General features: G+C 43.9%; 1 protein-coding gene across 1 annotated transcript in view; it reads right to left on the reverse strand.

Moving 5' to 3' along the window:
- Nucleotides 1-165: 165 nt before the first annotated feature.
- SCAI (suppressor of cancer cell invasion) overlaps nt 166-20,828 on the reverse strand; it is a 36,448-nt gene continuing 15,785 nt past the window's right edge. Inside the window, exons 5-18 of the mRNA XM_057372892.1 lie at nt 20,287-20,373; nt 19,656-19,754; nt 18,896-18,992; nt 18,045-18,143; nt 17,284-17,436; nt 16,352-16,453; nt 15,683-15,784; nt 14,983-15,061; nt 12,846-12,945; nt 12,322-12,403; nt 7,907-7,979; nt 7,211-7,384; nt 7,030-7,130; nt 166-5,800 (exon numbers count right to left, since the gene is read on the reverse strand). Coding sequence (XP_057228875.1) covers nt 5,651-5,800; nt 7,030-7,130; nt 7,211-7,384; nt 7,907-7,979; nt 12,322-12,403; nt 12,846-12,945; nt 14,983-15,061; nt 15,683-15,784; nt 16,352-16,453; nt 17,284-17,436; nt 18,045-18,143; nt 18,896-18,992; nt 19,656-19,754; nt 20,287-20,373 — 1,498 coding nt within the window. The 3' untranslated portion in view covers nt 166-5,650. The remainder of the gene's footprint in view (nt 5,801-7,029; nt 7,131-7,210; nt 7,385-7,906; nt 7,980-12,321; nt 12,404-12,845; nt 12,946-14,982; nt 15,062-15,682; nt 15,785-16,351; nt 16,454-17,283; nt 17,437-18,044; nt 18,144-18,895; nt 18,993-19,655; nt 19,755-20,286; nt 20,374-20,828) is intronic.

The following is a 20,828-nucleotide window of genomic DNA, read 5'->3' on the forward strand; positions in this document are numbered from 1 at the left end:
CCCTCCTCCCTCAGTCCCGCCTTCCCTCAGTCCCGGTCCCGTTCCTCCCCCAGTCCCGCTCCGCCCCCGGCCCCGTTCCTCTCTCAGTCCCGCCTTCCCCCGGCCCCGTTCCCCCCCGGTCCCGCTGTCTCTCCCCGGAGCGGAGCAGGCGCCTCGCTACGAGCGTTTACCACAGTTTATTGACAGCACAGTCCGCCGGCGGGGCCGGGGCGGCGCTGGCCGGAACAGGGACAGCGAACAGCTCGGACACGGCACAACCGCCAGCACCGGGCGGGAGCGGCCCCGGCGCGGCGCGGACAAAAGCGAACGGAAATCTGCTCCAAAGTCTCTGGAAAGGCTGGAAGGGCGGTGACGAGCAGGACGCGGGGCTGGCGCTCGGTCTGTGTTACCGTGTCCCTGCGGCGGGGACGAACGGCAGGGCCCAGTTCCATCGCGGCGTTTGCTTCTCTCCGCAGTGTCCAGCAGYAACACAAACGCTTCTTCCCTCCGCAGACACCCAAAACAACGGCGGAGTCGCTTCTGGCATCACACGGCTTTGGCGATTACAGATCCCTTGCAAAAAAGTCCATTTGCTCCAAAAAAAGTTTATATATCTCTATATATTTTAAGGAAAATATCCGTTTTTACCAAAATACGATATACAGGCACACAGCTGTAAAATAACTTTAAACCAATTCACTATAAAATTACTTTTGGTAATAAATAATTTGATTCTCGGAGAGGCAAAACGTTCCCCGTACCTGTGCAGCTGGGCTGCCCGAGGCACGGTCCCTCTGCATTTCCAGAACGCTCCCAAACGCTCCCAACCTGTGCTCCCCATGTCCTTCTTGCTGGGCCTTGCCCAGGGCAGAAGCAACTTGTGCTTTTCAGCCTGCATGAGGCAGAATCCTGCTCCCAACAAACCAGTTCACTGGTRGAATGACAATAAACACGGGCCAAAAGCGGTCTGTGAAGTCAAGGGGACAGATCCTCCCAGCAGGGTTTATTCTGGAAGGAGAAGCTGCTGGSATGGGGCTGGTGAGATCTGCTCTGCTCTGGGGTTGCTGCAGACCAGCGAGCTGTGCTGGGGTCTGCTCCCAATGGGAATGAAACCAGCAACAAAACACCTATGCATGCATCTGGGCAGAATTCAGAGACAGCCCTTAATCCCAAAAAGATCTGTCGGATTCAGAAATCTTGAACTAACTCTCCTCAGTCTTGGCATAGTAATGGTTTAGATGGCARAACAAAAAGTGGCTGTCACTCCTAAATCTAAAGCAGTTATGTGTGTCCTCTGCTCTAACAGTGGACACCCAGATCTTCAAAGCACTTGAACACATTTGATCACAGAACAGTATTGCTCTAAAAGTCCAATGTTACAAATGTAAATCAGCCCTTCGGGTTATAATCTGCTCTCGAGAGCTTTGCCCTGGCCGCTGTGCCCAGTCTGACCTTACAAGGTGCACAGAACAGTTTTCAGCTCTCTGATTAGATTTTTTCCCTTGTTCATACAACTGTTGCTGCGTGCAGARCTTCCTTAGCCCCAGGAGCAGCCACAGCCACCACAGATCAGCCCCAAACACCACCAGGACTGAGCAGGGCACTCACTGAGCTGCACTCGCATTTACTGAGGAACCAAACACAGGTAAAAGAAAGCTTTTACAAGAGAAACCTCAAGACAAAACAGTTGTTCAGACAGATCCCAAGATTTTTAGCTTTTGGGAAGGAGCAGACTTGCAGCACAGCATGGTTACAAGGACATGGGAGGTGGGGCAGGGGAGGTGCTTCCTAATTCAGGAATGGGCTATGGAACAGCACTTCCATCCCATCCTCAGGGGAGAAGCCTGACCAGAGCTACTCAAACTGTAGTTTTTGAAGATGATTAATTGAAGCCAAATTTCCTGCTGCCCTCATCTATTTCCTATGACCCTTTAAAGATCTCTGCACATCTCCCTGGGGAACAGTCTTGAGGGGTTTAGTCAGTCATATCTTGACAGACATTATTTTGATGCACTACTCCAAGAAAGCTCCTGAAACTTCTCAAGAAAGCACTCCAGGGAGCAAGTCTTGTTGCTCAAGCACAGCTCATGGAAGTTAGTGCTCCATTTAGCTGGTGCACGAAGCAAAATGACACATCACATCCCAAGAGGAATTAAAAAACAGAGCATTAAAGAGTAACCCTGCATTCCCCATCACTGTTATTTTGAGAAGTCAAAGGGGAAAAAAAGGCAACAGCAGTAACTTTGGCAAGGTGTTCCAAAGCCAGTTTGAGCAGGAGCACAAACCTACTGTGGGAGCAGGATTCATCTGAGCACACCACATGCAGGGAGTAGGGAGCCAGGCAGGAGTGGTCCTCTAAGGACACAGTTCACCTTGTCCTCTCAATGTATTACATGCAGAATTTACCCCTTTAATTTGGCATTGCCTGGTGCTGGCAAGTCTTCTCAGCTAATATAAGCAATAAAGATACATGGAGAAAGAGATAGTGAGACAAGAGGGAAGGCATCAGGCCTGAGAAGAAAAGGATTTGTTCTCTTCTCCCTTAAAAATGGTTCAGTCTTTGCTTTCACACTGAGGACTGTGAGATACATAAACCAGATTTTCTTCAGTACACACAAGCATACACTGAGAGGTACCTACGACCATAGCACAGAGCACACAGTAGCACAAGTTTAGAATGACTTAGTTCAAACAAGACAAGCTTTTACTTGGAGGGGAAAATATCAACAGTTTCAGCTTGAATGCAGTTCTTTGGGTGGAAGGGAGGGGCTGGCTCAAAATCCAAGACCAGACACTCATCCTCGCTACAGYTAGAGCAGACAGAGGGTATGCTTCCACAGTACAATTCCATACTCCTCCCAACTCGAGTGAAATCTTTGAATGTCCCAGCATTGGACCTTCTAACAAAGGTCAGCAGGTAAGAGAATTAGGAACCTCAAGAATGAWTTTTTTACTTGTACAGTCATTGCTATTTAGTTCAACTTCTGAACTCATTTTCAAGGCCCATATTCTCCTCCTACATTCCAGCTTCTTCAGGGCTTTTTGTTTTGTTTTTTAAAAGTGCATTCTTCTCTGATGAGATCTACCTTGGCAAAAAGCAAACAGGACCTCCTCAAAGGGCCACAACAGGYAGAAGCCTCTCAGGTGACAAGCAAGGACTCCTGGCTTCAGCCTGGCTAAATGAAGRTGAGAACCACCAAGGCTTTACCAGTCAGTTCACAAGCCATGTCCCAGAGGTTCACCAGCCCAACACGAGTGGAATTATCATCATCATCATCACCATCATCATCATTACTCCTATGCTTGGAAACAGCATACTCTTTTCCACAGAGATGGAACCAAAATGAGAATAGCTGCATCAAAGCAAAAGCTAAAGCAAAGCAAAAGCATTTGGTTGGAAGGCAGTGAGCTGAGGAAAACTCAATTCCCTTTTTCCATGCAAGCTGATCACTGCTGGTGGAGGAAAGCAGGCAGGGCAACAGAAAATMTGCCTCTCACTGCTGCATTAAAGGTCTCCTGCATCTTTAGCCTCCACATACAATCCCACATTTTAGAAACTGGGGACCTCYTAGCAGGCAGAAAAACAGGGATCAGCTTCATAGTAAATACATGGATCTTATCACTGTAATACATACAGGAATACCCATTCCCCTGGCTAATTAAGGACTCCTGTACCTGGAATCAGTTATTAATTACTTCAAGGTCCAAGGGTAAGTCCCTGGAAACAGCAAATTACAGTGGCAGAAGAGCCATAACCTTTACTACAACCACAAMTGATCTGCAGCACCTTGTGGATTCCACCCAACATGGCGTATGTGTGTATATATAAATTTTGTATATAGACATTGTAGTGGTTCATTCTTTTTAATACATATACAAGTACCTATACATATATACATATTTACAATTTACACCAGCCAGTAGATGTATGTGTGCTGTACATACACACACAAACGCCGAGCACACACATGCACACACGTGAACACACACTCATCACAACAGACTGCACAGCCCGGGAAATGAAGTCCTGCCAGAGTCCAAAGAGCAGCACCAAGGGGAGTTTCAATGTACCAGCTTCAAGACTGCTTAGGACAAACACGAGCATTCACAGGATTTTGTACACTTGGGAAATAAAGAATGGATGGTGCAAGCTTCAGCCCAGCTACAAAGAACCTTCATGCAAAGTCCCCAGCTCCACTGCAGCCATTCCTGCTGTTCCACACTGTCCTCCCTCACTGGAACAGATCCACCAGTGCTGTTCTGGCTGACCAAAGCACATCCTGCACTGTCACATCAAGTGCAGTCACCAAGTTCTGCACTGTTTTCACCTAAGCAAAGAGGTATGSCTGGGATTCAACCAAAAGCATTCATCAGACTTGTCCTTTCACRTCTTTACTAGCAGCCCATGGAACAGTGACGACTGACTTTTCATTTAATAGTTTCAAGTCTCTCCATTCCCTCGTTCTTGCTCACCCTGTAGCTCTGCAGGGCAGGCAGTGCAGTGCCAAAGGAGCCTCCCAGCAGCCAGAACAGCCTTCTCCAGGCAGCCCCTTCCCAAAGGCCCTGTCCTGCTGCAGACACCCACACTGAGCTTTTGGCTGGGGAGCCAAGGGTGCTGCCATCACAGCCCCTCGCTGCTCCTGGCTCCAGGGGGGACATGCAAAACATCCAGGGGGTTAGGGCAGCTCCCTCTTGGTTTCACCTGCAAGGGGAACATCAGCACCTCTCCCAGGGCACAGGGCTGTGACACACAGTGACAGGAGGGGCTCAAACAGCACTGKACAGGATTCCTCTCAGCTCCTGGCAGGGAGTGGCCATGCTGTGGGAGCCACACATTCCATCCACACACGGAAAGRAGGGATGACACCTGCTGGAAATGCTGGAATTTCTAAAGTACCTCAGACTGAAGAATGCCCCCTCCTCCTGCAGCAGCAGCACCAACAGCAGGATGCCCCACAGGACATGAGAGGTGGGGCCAACTTTCAGGTTTGCAATTTGTTCACCTATTGACCACCTGCCCAACCAGGTCCTTGGCCAGCAGTGCAGAGGTCACACAGAAAACTGCTGTGTCAAACTTATAGGGAGCATTAAGTACCTTTACAAATTCACTTYAAAGCACTGCTCCAAATGCAACTTAATTGTCCACAGTTTTGTCTCCTCACTTGCCTAAGATTGAAAAAATATATTTGTTATGAAGGAATCTGTGTTATTGCTATTGTTGGTTTGCACTGTGTAGTTCCATCTTTACCATTTCAAATCCAAACTCTTTGGGGATAAAATAYTGGTCTTTCTGTTGATTTTTTTTTCTTTCCAATTTCTTAAAATTGTATAAAAATAAAGGATTTCCACAAATGTGGGCTAAAGGTAACCAATAATGCTTCTATGCTTAGGATCAGCTGTTGGAAATGTGGTTGACAGCCACAAGACCAGAAATAAACCTCTAGTGATTCTTTAGTTTAACATTTAAAAGACATGAAAACTTCTGCTTATAAAATTGACYCCATACAGAATGGAACAGCTCAACTAACAGCTGTTTATTATTACTTTTTAAAATAATGGTCCTACATTTAAAAATAAAATCAAGTACTTCCTTTTATGATTTTCACATTATAAAACTGCACCATTCAAAATCTGTGGCCAGGGAATCCCCTTTGCAGTAAGACAGTTTCTTTCAATAGTCATCGAGTGTGTTTTCCAGGAAAACATTCCTAACATCCAGTATGGAAGCCAGCTCCAAAATGTGTTTTTGGAGGTGAGGGTTCTCCACCGTTTCATCTCTTGGCAGCTGAGGATAAGATTCAGGATAATTTCGAGTCTCCTGCTAGATGACAGTGAAAATAAAGAGAATCAGACACTGATTTACTTCACACCCTCCAGGAAGAAGATTGCAAAAGGCCAATTTCACCCTAGTCTGTTCAGTATGGCACAGGAAGAGAACATATTCTAGAACTTTCAATATTCTCTTTCCATTGACTCAGAGATGGTCAAAGTGGCAATACAAATGCCTGTTCATCTGAGGTAGTTATTGGTATGTTCACTGAGGTTTTGAAGAAAAAAATAAAAAAGAAACACTAAAAAAAGACAAACAGACTTCACCTGTACTTACCTACTAGGCTGGAGTTCATTTCTTGAAATTAGAGACGTGYAAGCATCTCCAGTGGGAGATTAATCTTAGCCTAAAACAAATACCTAAGACACTGGGGGCAAATCTCTCCCCACTAATCCAGCCCTACTTCTTTTTCCTGGTACCAGAGCAGCCCAGATCACTGACTTAGGCTTGGTGAGCTGCTGGATGTCTGCAGTTCCACAASTGAATACTGCACCTGTCTGTGCTCCACTCCCATTTTTTCCTGCAGTGCTTAAAATGGAGCAGGCAGTTTATATGCCAACACTTGCATAAAATGGTGTCGATTCAGAAGCAGACTTCACTGTTGGCACAGCTTTAACCAACAGGAAGGGAAAATACCATCTTCCCATTTGGCTCATTTGTTTGCACTTCAAAGACCTTTCAAAACCCATTCAAGTGAACCCATTCCAGAAATAATGACCCACTGCCCCTCACTTCCTCTTACATTCTTGTTCTACACCTTTCTGTTTGTGTAGAAATAATAATTTGAAGTTRTTAAGAGGAATTTTTGTAGCAGACAGGGCTGTGCAGAGCGACACATGAACTGGAGAGTTCCTGCTGTGTTACATGCAGGACTGAGGCTCCTGCAAATCAAAGGCTTTGTGCCTTTGGATTCACACAGGTACAGCCTCAGTGCAAGCTGCAGAACAGCACTTGAGCATCAGCCACCTTCCTGAGATCAGATATCTGCTCAGCCCCTGCACCCTCCCACCCAAGCCAGGGCAGCTCTACAGACCCCATCTTCCTGAGATCACAGAGATCTGCTCAGCCCTTCCACCCTCCCACCCAAGGGCAGCTCTACAGACCCCATCTTCCTGAGATCACAGAGATCTGCTCAGCCCTTGCACCTTCCCACCCAAGCCAGGGCAGCTCTACAGACCCCGGCCTGGCATTCCCATGAAGGCTCAGACATCCCTCCATACCCGGAAGATCTTGTGCATCCTCATTGTAGCCGAACAGAAGATAAATCTCGTGAGAAGCAAGCGAAGAAATTCATCCCCAAAAAACTGAAGGAATGACTGATCTGTTCAGAAGACAAAGAAAGGTCTGTTTAGAAAGCTTAAAACCCCCTGAAAAGCTCAGCTGAGCCTGGGCAGGCCGTACCTATGGATCTGGAGTGGGTCAGCAGCTGGGCAATGTCCCGGTTGATTTTTCTGAGGTAATCCTGACACTTCTCCCACAATCCTCGGCGCATGCTTGATAATCCAGAGACAAACAGGAATGCCATTAACGGATTGTTCAGAAAGAGCGTGAAGAGGCTACCCCGCTGAGACTGATCTAAAAGGAAAAATAAATCAATAGACAAAGGGATACATTTGGCACATGAAACAGAAAYGCTGTCCCTGCCACAGAATGAGGTCGCTCACCCGCTAAATTCTGTCACAGAGGAGCTACTCYTGTGTGTTAGTTACACCTTCTCTCCTGCAGACCTGATCAAAGAGCAGCAATAAAGGCTTGCTGGAGATGTGCATTAACACCAGGACACCTCAGTTCCCTTTCTGGGAGCACAGAGTTGCCCAGAGCTGTAATAACAGCATCACCCCGTGCTGGGCTGGCCATTCCCTCAGTCTCCAGGTAGGACAGCCCTTGCTCCTGGCACCTGTTGGAGCCATCTCTGGAAGTATCATTGGTGTTGGAACAAATTATTTACCACAAACATTAGCTGAACTACTTCAGGGAGTGTTAACCTGATTTAGGGGTTCTGCAGCAGTGAGGGGTTCTCCTCTTTGCTGAGGAATCTGTTTRGGATTGATACATGAGGCAACTGCAGCTCATTGGGAAATGCAACACTGCACATACCTTGCAATGCTTTTGGATATGCTGTTGGAGAAAGCAAGCACACCAATGGTTGTCCAAATAAGTTTGTGAAATTCTGCAACAGATAAGAATTTTGAAGTATTGATGGTCACTTTGCTTGCCTTGAATATTCAGCAAGTCAAGGGTACAAATCATATTAATGACAGAAGACACTAATGCCCCTCACACAGCTCAGCACTGGCAATGAGCCTGACAARTTCACTTATTCAGAGATCACAGAAGGAGTATAACCAGCTATATTTTAAAGGAATTATAGCTCTCTTACTGATGGCAGACACTAGTTTAATGGAAATATGGCTTTCAGCAGTAACACATTACTTGAACAAAAAATCATGTTCTGCAGCAAAAGTGAAAGCCACTGGATTTAGCATCTTCCCTCAAAACCAATTGAACTGCCCAGTCAAAACCATTTCTTTCCCCTTTTCTTTCTAGCAGGAGGAGCTGTCTGATGAAATAGAAGGGCCCAGAGGATAAAAGTTTTAAAGTAAGTTTCCTTTGAAGTAAGTATTATAAGTATCCCAATGTTAAACTGTACTGAACCCTCATTAACAGCACTCATTTCATGTCCCTTCCATCAGCAYCTTAAATATTGCCAAAGTGACCTGTAGCACAAGAATTCTCCAAAACCTGAAACACCACCCTTGTCCAGTTTCACCARCATTTACCTGATAACAGTAATGCTGTGTATCTGTCTAGTGGTAAACAATTATCACCAAGGGAAAAAAAGCCAAAAATCACGTACACAACCTCATTAGCAGTCACCAGAACAGCTTAAAACTGAAGGCTTGCAAAGCTAYAGAAAATTCCAGTGATGTGTCTGCATGCTCTCAAACTCAAACCACACCCCCAGAGCACATGAGTGCCACACACACATCTGCAGATTCCATTCATAAAACTGCAGTTTACAACTGTAAGACATACAACACCAGAAGTATTTGCTTGTGTAGAATCCTCAAACAATTATTGTTTTAATTCCTTTTGGCCTCTGTGTAATTCAAATGAATTCTTCCTCCCAGGCAGTATATTTCAATTAAATTAGTTTTACAGAATTAATTTGATCTAAATCTGCTAAATACTAGCGACAGAAATCTAGTCTAATCAAAATAAAACATTTCCCATCTCTGACAGAGTGCTGAGTAGTRCTAAAAACCCTTCAAGTTCATTAGAAGCCCAGGGAAGATTGATAATGCTGCATACTAAGGTTTGGTCTCTAAGGAAGAAACAAAGACAACTCCCTTGCAGACAGTAACTACAGGAATTGGTGAAAGAAACCTTTTAAACTGCAGGAGTCACCCCAGGCCCTGCTGGTTTGAACTGAACACACACTGGCAGCTTTCACCTTCTCAGTAACTCGTATGCTCAGTACTCATGAGCAGATTGACATGTTTAATTAATTCTATCTTGTGTCACTCAGTTACAGACCAAAGCAGACGTGCCACCAGTGAGAACAGCCCTGCAATCCAAGAGCACCCCTGGGTCACTTGGAGGTCTCAAGAACTGTCTGAGAGCACTCTGGACTCTGTCCCAGCAGAGGTTAAGCCAGGAAAACCTGCCCTGCAGTCCAGATGTTGGCAGCAGCTCTGGATAAGGAATGCTCTACACTTCAGTGCATGGACAACTCCAAAAAGGATGAACCCTATTTTGTTTCAGATTTCAAGTGTTTTTTTATTTCAGTGTTCAAGTTTTCCAGAAGTATTGCTACTTTTTACAATGCATGTCATGTACATCTCTTTCCAAAGAACTACCCATCATCTCCAAAAGAAATCACTTCACATGTAAGCTTTGCTAAGCTAGGTATTTATACCACATCACTGACAAAGGCCTTGCATTCTCACTGGCTGGAGGTTTTGGTTTGGTTTGGCTTCAAAATATTACATTTGACCATGATCCATGATCCTAGACAACCAAAGCTACAGGAAGATATTGATTTAAAAATATTATTTCATCCACATATGCAGTGGTAACCTTCAAGAACACACAGCCATCTATATTTAAATGGAAGTGTTAAAAAAAAAAAATCACGGCTTTCGGTAGATRTGCTCGATTTGCAGTTATCTTCCACTTTCAGCTAAATATACAAGGGAGGAAGCTGTTCAAGTGCTGCTGATTTGACAAACTGGCAAGTCACTTCCTGGCAGGACTTACTTTCAGTCATCACCATTTAAGCCCTCCAGAGAGAGGGAGAGGACGGGGATGCGTGCAGGAGAGCAGGAACGGGCTGCAGAAAAAGATGTGTGAGCAGTTGCTGTTCCTGCCGGTAGTGCTGGCAGTGACATTTAAATGTCAGAATAGCTCCTGTCCTATCAGGAGAGATCAGAGCAGCCATGTGGAAAAGAGTCAGCACTGACTGTAATTCCTCACACAGTCTCACAGAGCCTCTTTGTTCATGGCAGTGCTTGAGSCTCCAGACACCTCCCAGCCCACCCGGGACAGGGACAGGACAGCCCTGCCAGGGCATTCTGGGGACAAGGAGCCAGCACACAACAGGCAGGAGTGTACAGGGGCTGGAAAACACCAATCTGGAGAGCTCCAGCATGTACCTACTACAGTGGAAAAGAAACTGAGACCCTAAACCCATCCCTACACRTCTGCCTGTGTTCAGTGGCAAGAGATGGAGAAGGTGAATATCACTTCTGAAGTGCTGAACATACTTCTTAAGTTCCTCACAGTTGTGCCCACACTGTTCTGATCTGGGTCAGTGCTCCTAGCAGCCACTTCTAGAATCCTGTCCTGAAATACTTCCAAAGCTCCCATTTCTGTGCTCCTTCCACACAGGCAGAGCTGGATGCTCTCCACCAGCTGTGCTGGACAGACTGGTGGGTTTTACACCACTGTCAGCTCACTGCAGAACAAGGAAAAGAAATTCAGTGGAGGTTATAGAGCTGCTTACTGTGTGCCCACAAAAGCTAAAGGAAAGTTAATGATCCAATTAAAATGTAATACAAAAAGAGAATTCTACTGTAAAAACTTGACAGTTATTCTTACAAGACCTACAAATCTACATGTGGAAATCCATTGCTCCAAACAGGTCCTTTGCTGCAGGCTGCCCACAGAACCCCAGCCTGTCCAGAGCTGGAATTGCTTACTCTCTTACATAGCTGATCCACTTGATGTCTTTTAACAGTTCTATTAGAGAGGAAGGAGGTAAAAAAAACCAAAACCAAACCAAAAACCAAACACAAGCCATACCTTTTTCCCTGAGACAAAACAAATCCCCCTGATATTATACTGGAATGAATGTCAGGAAAAAGCAGAGGGAAATAAACCCCTTCCAAATGCTCACTTTCTCAGAAAGACAAGTAAATAACTCCATTTAAATGGAGAAGGGAATTCAAGAAAAAGCAGATTTGCTCTGAAAACCCAGTGTGATGAACTTAAATAAAGCAGTGTTTAAAAAGTCCTCTGAGACACATTACACTACARCAAACCAAAGACCCAACAGAGAGGCCAGATCATTATCTGACTGTTGGGCAGGAGTTCCTTGGCTCAGTACAGAACAATCCTGAATCACACTGACCACTGGTTTAGTACCTCTCCTTGGCCAACACACAGCTTTAAAACCAACGGCACAGCACACTGAACAAGGCACAAGTTCCTCTGGCCACTAGACGTCCCTGTTCCTCCTCCAAAATGCAGCTGTGGATGTTCCCTTCCCTGACTGCACACAAAGGAGCTATAAAAAGGAACACGGAAGAAGTGGCACTTTCCCCAGATATAGCACATTCTTATTACCCCATTCATGAATGAAATAAATGTGTAATGCTCTCCAGATTCAACTGGCCATGACAAGTGCAATGCCTGCTGCTGTATTACCCGACTTGCAGATTCCCAGAGGTGATTTGGCATGGAGCAATTCTACTGTAAGTCCAGAGCACCCTAGGAAGGAGGCTCAGTGTCCAAGCAAACACCACTCTACAGTAACAYTGGATGCTAATTTGAGGCTTGTTACTTCCTTGGTTCAGACACTTTTCAGACACAGACAMCCCGTGTTTTATAAGCTCAGGCTCAATGCTTTGACTCCTTTCTGTTGCTTAAAAGCAACTGAATGTTGGATGACTGGAAAAAAGAAAAGCACATTAGTTATCTCCCTCCCCCATGCAYATACACCGAGATTTGTTTTTGGTATAAAACAAAAATAAACCTCCCACCAGAGACCTTGGAAATCTTGAACCTTTTTTCCCTCCAGGAGGATTTATTACTTTCCAATGAGCGGCTGTTCATGTGCTTCTCCTTCTTGTTCCTATTCATAGGGTCAGATCCTGACTAGCATGCACAACCTCAAAAGAAAAGAAAGACTGAATACAAACTGTTTAAAAAAATAGCCTGTTAAAAGTGWGAGCTAACTAGGGGTTGGCACTGTATCCTACCACATGAGGAGCTGCCTCCCTGGGCCTTACCTTGTAGGCGACGCTGTTGGAAGAGTCCACGATGATGAACAGGGGCTTTCTGGTGAAAGGGTACAGATCTCCAGGGTGAAGGCTGCAAAGAGAAAGGGACACTCCAGAGCATCAGAACTGCTGCACAGCTCTGACACTGCACACACACACAGCTGATAAACAGCAGACAGATTCCCCACGCCCCAGCCCCCAGATTCAACCTCAGAGAGTAACTGCACAACTAATTTGGTATTTATGATATGGGCTGTGGGACTTCATTAGTTTGGTAGATGTTTAACTTCTTGAGAAGTCATCCATCACTAAYGTGAAGTTTGCCAGTAATTAAGAACTTTTGTTAACTCACATAAGTAAAGCTGAAGAGTTTAAATAATCATTTAAAGCAGCATATTCATTTCTAAGTGCTCAAGCCAATCTCCATTATGATGTCCTGTACAGAGGAGGTTGAATTCCAGAGGTGTTGAGGCATTTTTCTCTATTAAACACAAACTGCTGTGACTTTGCAGGTGTGACAGCACGACACTCACCAGTGCATCTCCTTGTAGGACTGGTTCCGCTTGTGGATGGCGTCCCCGTTGATAATGTCCCGGTTACTGTTTGTCAGAACACCCCCAAAATCGTACGGACCTTCACGTGGAAAAAGGAAGATAAAATCAGCAGGGGCAACTCACCTCTGTTAGACATTTAGTGATTACAGGAAAGGGAGGAAGCAACAACAAATCCCAGAAACCAAAGGGAATCTGAACTACTGCAGTTGTAAGGGAGGGAAAGAGGAATGTGGACACTTCACTAACTGCATATTCCTTTAATGCTTTTTTAGCAATTTCAGCATCTATCAAATAGAAACAAGGAATGCAACTTAGTAACTTCTAATTTAATTATTCACTATTTATCCACAAACATAAGGCAGMAAATCCAAATACTGGCTCTTGTTACACTACAGAAAAGAAGATAAAAGCCCATTACATATCTGATACAGGAAAATCAATACCTTTGTAAAATTACTGTGTGAGTTTGCAYATTCCAGATTCAGAATTTGATCAAAAAATAAGGCTAAATGAATCAAAAAGACTAGAAATAYTACTAATATTTGCAGTTCTAACACTGCAAAGGGGAGAAAAAAGAGCTCAGAGAATGACCAAGGACAAAACAGTTTTAACTAGATTTCAATACTATAGCAAAGGTTTGTATTTTAAGATTTCAAAGTCATAATTCACAATTTTCACATGCATACACCCTAGACAYGTGTTTCCACAATAAGATGAATATTCTGCTAAATTTGTAAAACTGAGCTACCCCCTGAAMATCTGATGGAGAGCAAAGATGAAAGCAATGGCTATAAAAAATATCAAATCCTACAATATATCAAGAAATATTTTTGCCATTGGTATGGGTATGAAATGTCACTAACATTAGTAAWATAAACTACTAGGGTTTCCTCATTCTGTCATACATTTGCAGACTTGGCTGACCCATATTTGGCCACCAAATGCAATTTTTTCAGGTTTGGATACAGGGCGCCTTTCCATTTAAGGGAAGCTTTGGGGATACAAAATCAGGAACAGAACAAACATTAATTGAGCACTGTTACAAASACCTCACACACKGCTTGCAGGCGATGGACAGTGCAAYTTGCAGCTGCTCTCCYTTTTAATAAGGCMCAAGTGTGTGCAGAGCACAGCACCTTATTAAAAGAATGCAGTTGTGATGGGTTCATTGAATGAAAGCTGCACTTTCAGCTCTTCAGGTGACTGAGCCTGGATGCCTCTGCCACAAGATCTTAAGCTGAAACAACACATGCAGAGAGGGGGACAAACCACAGGCTTCAGAGAACACACTTCAGTTAGGACCTACCACCAAGATGCAGCAAGAAGTAAAATGTTAAAAGCATTTAAAAAAATCACTGCCACCATCCAAAGCTGACAGGGATTTCTTTTCTTTTAACATTTTGAGAGCTCTATAAATCATGCACTGGGGAAGACAAAGCATGCATCTTATAAAGGAATGCAAGTCTCAAACAGATGAGGTTTTTACAATATTTAGGATGTTAAAAAGTTATTTTGATTTTTTTCTTGAATTACATAAACAGATCTTTGGACCATGTTTACTTCAGCCAACCAGTTTTCAGCTTTTACAWTGCAGCTGCATCCAAATATTCTGCTAGATTGCAAAGAACAGGAGGGTGAGGTGAGGGGAATTGTCAAAAATCATGAGAAGGGCTTGAATTGTCAGGTTAATGAGCGTGCAAATAGACCAGTCCCTGCAGCTGCTTGAGTCCTTTCACCACCCATCTCCTGGCCACACGTTCTCCTGGTGCTGGGGATTGGAAAGAATCACAGAGTGCCACTGAGCCATTTTATGAACTTTGCACTGATGCATCAACTGAGCCACATGGTCTTCAAAATTAGAAGGTTTTTAATACTTCAGATGCATCAAAAACTGGATGTGCCCTTAAAAAAGTTCTCGGGTTAATGCACACTAATTAAAACACAAAGATTTAATTATTGTCTGTGGAAAAATAAAGGCTATCTTACTAAATAGGCAGGAGAATCGAATTGACTTGTCTTTTAAAAGGAGCTTTGTGACATCTTTCTCGGTCACTTGTCCTGGAACATAAGGAGAATTCAAGCCCTGTTCATGACAGGGAGCATTCCTTTATTGTACCTTCACTATCCGAACGACCTGATGGAAACACGCCCGTGGCAGACAGGTAAATCAGCAGCACACTGTTTGCAGGCAGCTCCTGAAGTGCAAACGAGAGCAGTGGCAAGGGAAGAAAGGCACAAGTTTATTTTAATATTGAATCATCACCTTCACAAACACATTGTCATTGTAATTGTGCTACTCCTGTTTCTGGCTCCCCTCCACTCTGCTCTCTGTACCTGTCTTTGCCCTGCCCCATCTCATACACCCAACAGACAAAAAGGCACCTGATGGAATGTCTCTAACTTTTCTCCACACAAACATCTAGGCTGATATCAGAGCTCCAAGCAGCACTGAGAAACCATCTGCTTCCACACAGACTCTTTTACTTTCTGTCCAGCTCTGAGGCTTTGCAAAATATGGAACCCAAAAGCTGCCAAGATCCATGCAGACCCCAACTCCCAAACAATTCACARAGGAGGCTTTGTTTGCAGTTTGAATGGGATACAGGACTGGAGATTCAGCAGTTATACAGTGCTCTAGAGCAACYACTTCCTGATGTACTTCCCTGATTTTGGATTGTGCTTGGCTTGAAATGAAATGAAAGAATACTCTTGAGATTTTTCTGTKCTCCAGATCAGTGGAGAGCCACATTTCATTCATTCTCACACACAGCCCTGTTTTTCTTTTCATTACAAATAAATTCASCAATTTCACAAACCTTAAATGATGCTGCTAAAAATGTGTATAGCTGGCTAAAAGTTGGTTTATAAAGTAGGTATTTATGGGGGTTTTCCCGCCTGGCTGGTTTCTCTGTTGACTCCTGTTAAAAGAAACAAAACACTACTCAAAAACCCTGAACAACCAGATATTATCAAAGCAGTTTCACAATCCTCTAAACTTCTATTTATTAGAATGTTCATCTCCAACACACTTCCCACACAAATGGTCAACCCACTCTGCATTTCYTACTATACACTAAAGCAAGATGCACAGTATTTAAACCAGAACTTTATATTATCCCTTACTGAAACTTGTTAGCTAAGTCTTTCTTRCTYTCTAAAGTATCACCCAAGAAATGAYTGACAAAAATCACACCTCATGTCAATTAAACAAATTTTCAATCTTCATCTTTTCTTTTGACCCCAGATAAAACACTTTATGCTTTCTCTGAAGGGGACATTAACTTTCAGATGATTTAGTAATTTGATGAGTTCATGGATTTGAGCTAYTCTTCACTAATTTCTATTAAGAATTACAATTACACCACCTTTACTAACCTGCTCTGCACACTGACAATACTGAAGGAGTAAACTATTTAAAACCCATCAGTCAAACAAAAAACCCAGTTAACATCCATTGCCAGTTTTCTTCCTGAAGTGGAACTCACCTGCATTCCAGGCTTGTTCATTTGTGATGCCAAGTTCATGGGTTCCCTCTCCAGGGCTTGCAGCATTCGGAACATGTCAATKGTTAATTCACTGAACTTGACCTGCAAGAGAGACAAACAGTTTATTCCACCAGATACACATTAAGCAGTATTTGTTTGTAATTACTCAGCTACGAGACTCCACTGCACATCAGAGAAACCATTCTCTCTCAGGGATCTGTCAGTGTCATCTTTGAATCTCTAAAGAGTTGTGGATGACTTCTACCAAAGCTCACAGATGAGAAAGTCTATTTGTTACTGATCTACCAGGCCAAATCACTGCATTGCAGAACCCAATTTCCAAATTACAGATTTCTCTGGGATGTGTGCAAATCAGGTGCTGAAATGACTATGTACTATGAATTCAGACAAAATCTGACAAAGACGCACAATACGTAGTTTAGATACAACTCCCTTGCTTATCTGAAAAGAGCTCAGGGAGAAGTCATGAAGTTTGTATAGTTCACTATCATTATCATCTAGAAATCAGGACCTCAAATGTCTTTTGAAAACCTCTTCATGTTTGCCATTGAAGTTGCACCAGGCTGGAGCATGTCACGTSAAAGCTTACGTCAAGCTTTTTCTAGACATGCCTTAACAGCCTCTCATGCTTGAATGCTGTCACAAACAATCCACTATATGAAAATCAATTTTATCTACTCAATTGACATGATGAATATAAGCAATGAGAGGACAGTATCACAGGTTAACATCTAACATTTCCTTTGTAGCTCCTGTTTCTGATAACCCTCTTCCTCTTGCTGTCAATGCAAACATCACAATAAAAATATTTCAGCATTCTCCTCTGTGGCAATCTCTGTTGTATGATCAGAAGGGATGCCACGGGGGGGGACTCCAAAGATACAAACCCAGGTGCCCAGAATTTCCTTTACCTGGTTGTTGCAGTTCCCAATAATGAGCGCATCTGCAAGAGCAAGCTGTCCCACTATCATCCCCTGCTCCAACAACGGAGCTCCCGTCTCAGAAAGCCTGTTAGAGGTGATTACAATGGTGTTGTCATCATTTAAAACCATGACAGGGTCTGCCTAAAAAAAGCAATCAGAATAAATCAAGAATTCAGGAAAACATACAGATTTGCAGTCAGAGAGAAGTCCACAAGTCTTGGCACTTAAACATTTCATAACTGAGGCAGGTTTTTTAATTACTTTGCCATACGTGTATTTATATATTTGTATGCAGGCTACAGGGTGATGCCACCCCACCTGGAAAACCAAAGTTCTTAGGGACTGCAAGAAATACATGGTACAAGCCCATGAATGCACAGAGAAAAGCACACTGCCTCTAATGACATGGACTCTGTTTCAGCTTCTCTGTACTTGAGGAGCCAAATGTCATCAACAACCCTACAAATTCAAGCAGAATAAATGAAATATTCCTACATTCAGAATAAATTTACTTTGCCTATTTTAGTTTGCCTTCCCTTTGTAGAAATGAATAGCAGAGAAGGTGAGTGTATGATAATGCTGGCAWTATTTAAACACTCCTGTGAACATGTGTCAGTGATTAATGGGACAGGCATGCCATCCCTGCACTGGCACACCTKCTTCCCTCACAGATGTGGTGATACAGGAACACTTCCATCAACAAGATGGAAAACTCTGACACAAACAACTACAGGGAATGGAATTCTCACCTCAATAAATGCTGCCACTTCTTGAAGAACCAGRTTCCACTCCACCTGATCTTCAGTATTGAAACGATGAGTGTAGTCCTCAATTTCATCTGACAGCTCCTGATGTAAACAGTTCAGAGACAGACACAGTCACTCCTAAAACCAGACTTCAGCAGGCATTCAGTAACCTTACATTTGGTTAGCTGTGCTGGCCTTTAAGAATAATAAATAAATAAATCAATTCCTTGMGAACACATGCAGCACACTCCTGACTAACATGCCAGCCAAAACGCGCTCTTTCAGCAGACAGAATGCCAACGTTACACTGAGTTCTGGCAATGCAAATCATCTTTTACGTAGGTCCAAATGCAAAGAATATCTGGAGTTAAGTATAACTATCCCACTCACATATAGCTATGTCAGTGGTTATTACCATAAGCTATGGATACCAAGGACTCAAATTTCAGCTTGCAAGTAACTTTAAATACATCGAGAAAGGGGACGGTGAGGCTGGTTTAGCTGTGCTAAGCTAAGCCTGCAGTTCAAGGGAGCTGTGACACAGACAGCAATGCAACCTACACAAAGCTGTCAAGCCCAGGAGCTGCTGGAAGCCAGGCTGTCAGAGGGGCTGGGAAGCATATGCTGTGGGGAGCAGCCTGCTGTTCCTGTGCTGAGCTTCCAGGGCACCTCCCTGTCTGCACTGCAGCTATTGGAATACTTCTACTTGCTGTTCAAACAATGCTACCAGATCATTTGAGCTTAAAATGTCATTAATAAATGTCTGAATCATGGAAAATTCACTACATTGGATATCACCAGCAAGGATCACCAAACTCCTACCCCTTAGCACCTTTATCCTGATTTTAACATACCTTTACAAGGTCCTTYACAACATCCATTTTGTTGAGCAGGAGACAAACCACTATAAATCTTGCATAGTAACGCAGCTTCTTAACCACTAATTCGGGCCTAAACACAACAAAAACACCACAGCCACATTTGAGATTAATATGGAACAGAAGTAGGTGGCAGGGGTAAGGGACAGGAGGASTTTAAGACCAGAGCAAGGCTGAACACTTGCAGATTAAGAGCTCTGACTGAACTCATGTGGTGATGAATAGCTACCTGGYAGCTTGGAGGTTCAGTTAAAATTGAGTACAGGGACATAAAAAATAATCTAGGAAAGCCACAGCCTCCTCCTTCTCCACCATCTCCCTGCATGACAARGGCATGGGAGTCAGATCATGGCTGSCACTTCAAACCTTGCTCTACYGCAGTAYRAGCTGATGTTCCTCCAAAAAGCCTGAGCAGAATTAAWTAAATTCTTCTGTTTCAGCCCCACTGTTCCATCTTTCAGCCACAGCCATTCTGGGTTGCAGCACTGGAACTGCTCAGGATTCAAAATGACAAAACTTTGGGGCTGATGGCTTTCTACCCAGGACGGGTAACAGAATATTCTTCCAGTTATACAGCAAAGCTCTTATTTATCCTGATTTTTTCAATCATGGCAGGAGGATTAAAAGAAACTTCCTTCAACAACATGGATCTTATCCCAGTTATGCTCCTACAGTTTACAGCTCTTTGCTGCTTCATATACATTTCTAGTCTTGAAAACACTCCATTCAGACATACCTGTCTTCTTTGTTGACCTGGGAGTAGTAGGACCTCTGTCTGATTGCAGAGTAGAAGGAGAAAGCCTCGTTGAGATAGCTGGTTTCAGAGGTGCGTAAGCTGCAGGGGAACAATGGCATCAGCTCASTGCCTGAGAGGGAAAGCCAGGCCAAACCCTCCCTTCCTGCCCCCTCARCCATGCTGTGCATCCATGGCAAAACCTCCTCCTCAATGAAAGCCAGACTGTCATTCTGGGCAGCCAGATGTCAGAGTTTGGATCCCATTTCAGATAACAATCAAAGCTGCCAAACCTGCACCCACGTGTGACGGGTTCACTGAACAATTTAAAGGAACATTAAGCTCCCAAACTTGTAAATCACACTTTTCCACAACAGTCCAATGCAGCACGCATGGAAGATACTCTGGAGGCAGGGTGAAGTCCTTGGGCAATACCAGTGAGACAGCAATGTGGTACCAGACTCACAGGGCCCTTTCCCTGCAACACCCATGCCATCCCCAGGGCCCTCATTCACAAACAGGCATCATGACTCAGCCCAAACACTCATTCCTCCTGGCTGAGCACCCAAACATTTGGCATGGAGCTGCCACCAACCCTGTATTGCCCACTGAATTCTCTTCTGTGCTTACTTACTAATAATGGTAATAGAGCTGTCCAATCTTGGAAGCAATTTCCCCAATTTGCCACCTCTTCAACCCATACCGATTGTCCAGTACTTGTCTATGTTGCAAGAAAGAAAAAAAAGATTAAAAGGCATTCCCAAATTTTCCCTCCAGACAAGACAAAGAGACATTGCAGGGCCAAATTCAGCTTTCATTAGCAGCAGCATCACAGAGCCAACAGCACACACCCCCAACAAGGTCTGTTCATCTTGCACAAACTGGGGAGAACCAGACATAAGTGTGTTGCACAAAATACACACAACAAAAGGTCACAACTTCCCAGAAGAACACTCAGAGGATGCAGCCAGAGGAAGGTGTGAAGGATCAGAGCCCACACTGCAGCAAGAGACTTCACACCATTCCAGATTCTGCTCTGCAGAATCCACCACCTCCTCAGTAAGAAATTAAAGCACCACACACTCAGGTAGAGCAAAAGGATTTGTTAAAAAAAGTCACACTGAAGACTCGGCAACATTTTAATTCAATAGACTGTGAGCACTGCAGGAAGTAGCT

Source organism: Malurus melanocephalus, unplaced genomic scaffold (assembly GCF_030028575.1).
Source record: "Malurus melanocephalus ecotype Western Australia unplaced genomic scaffold, MMel_1.1 scaffold_181, whole genome shotgun sequence".
Lineage (NCBI taxonomy): Eukaryota > Metazoa > Chordata > Aves > Passeriformes > Maluridae > Malurus > Malurus melanocephalus.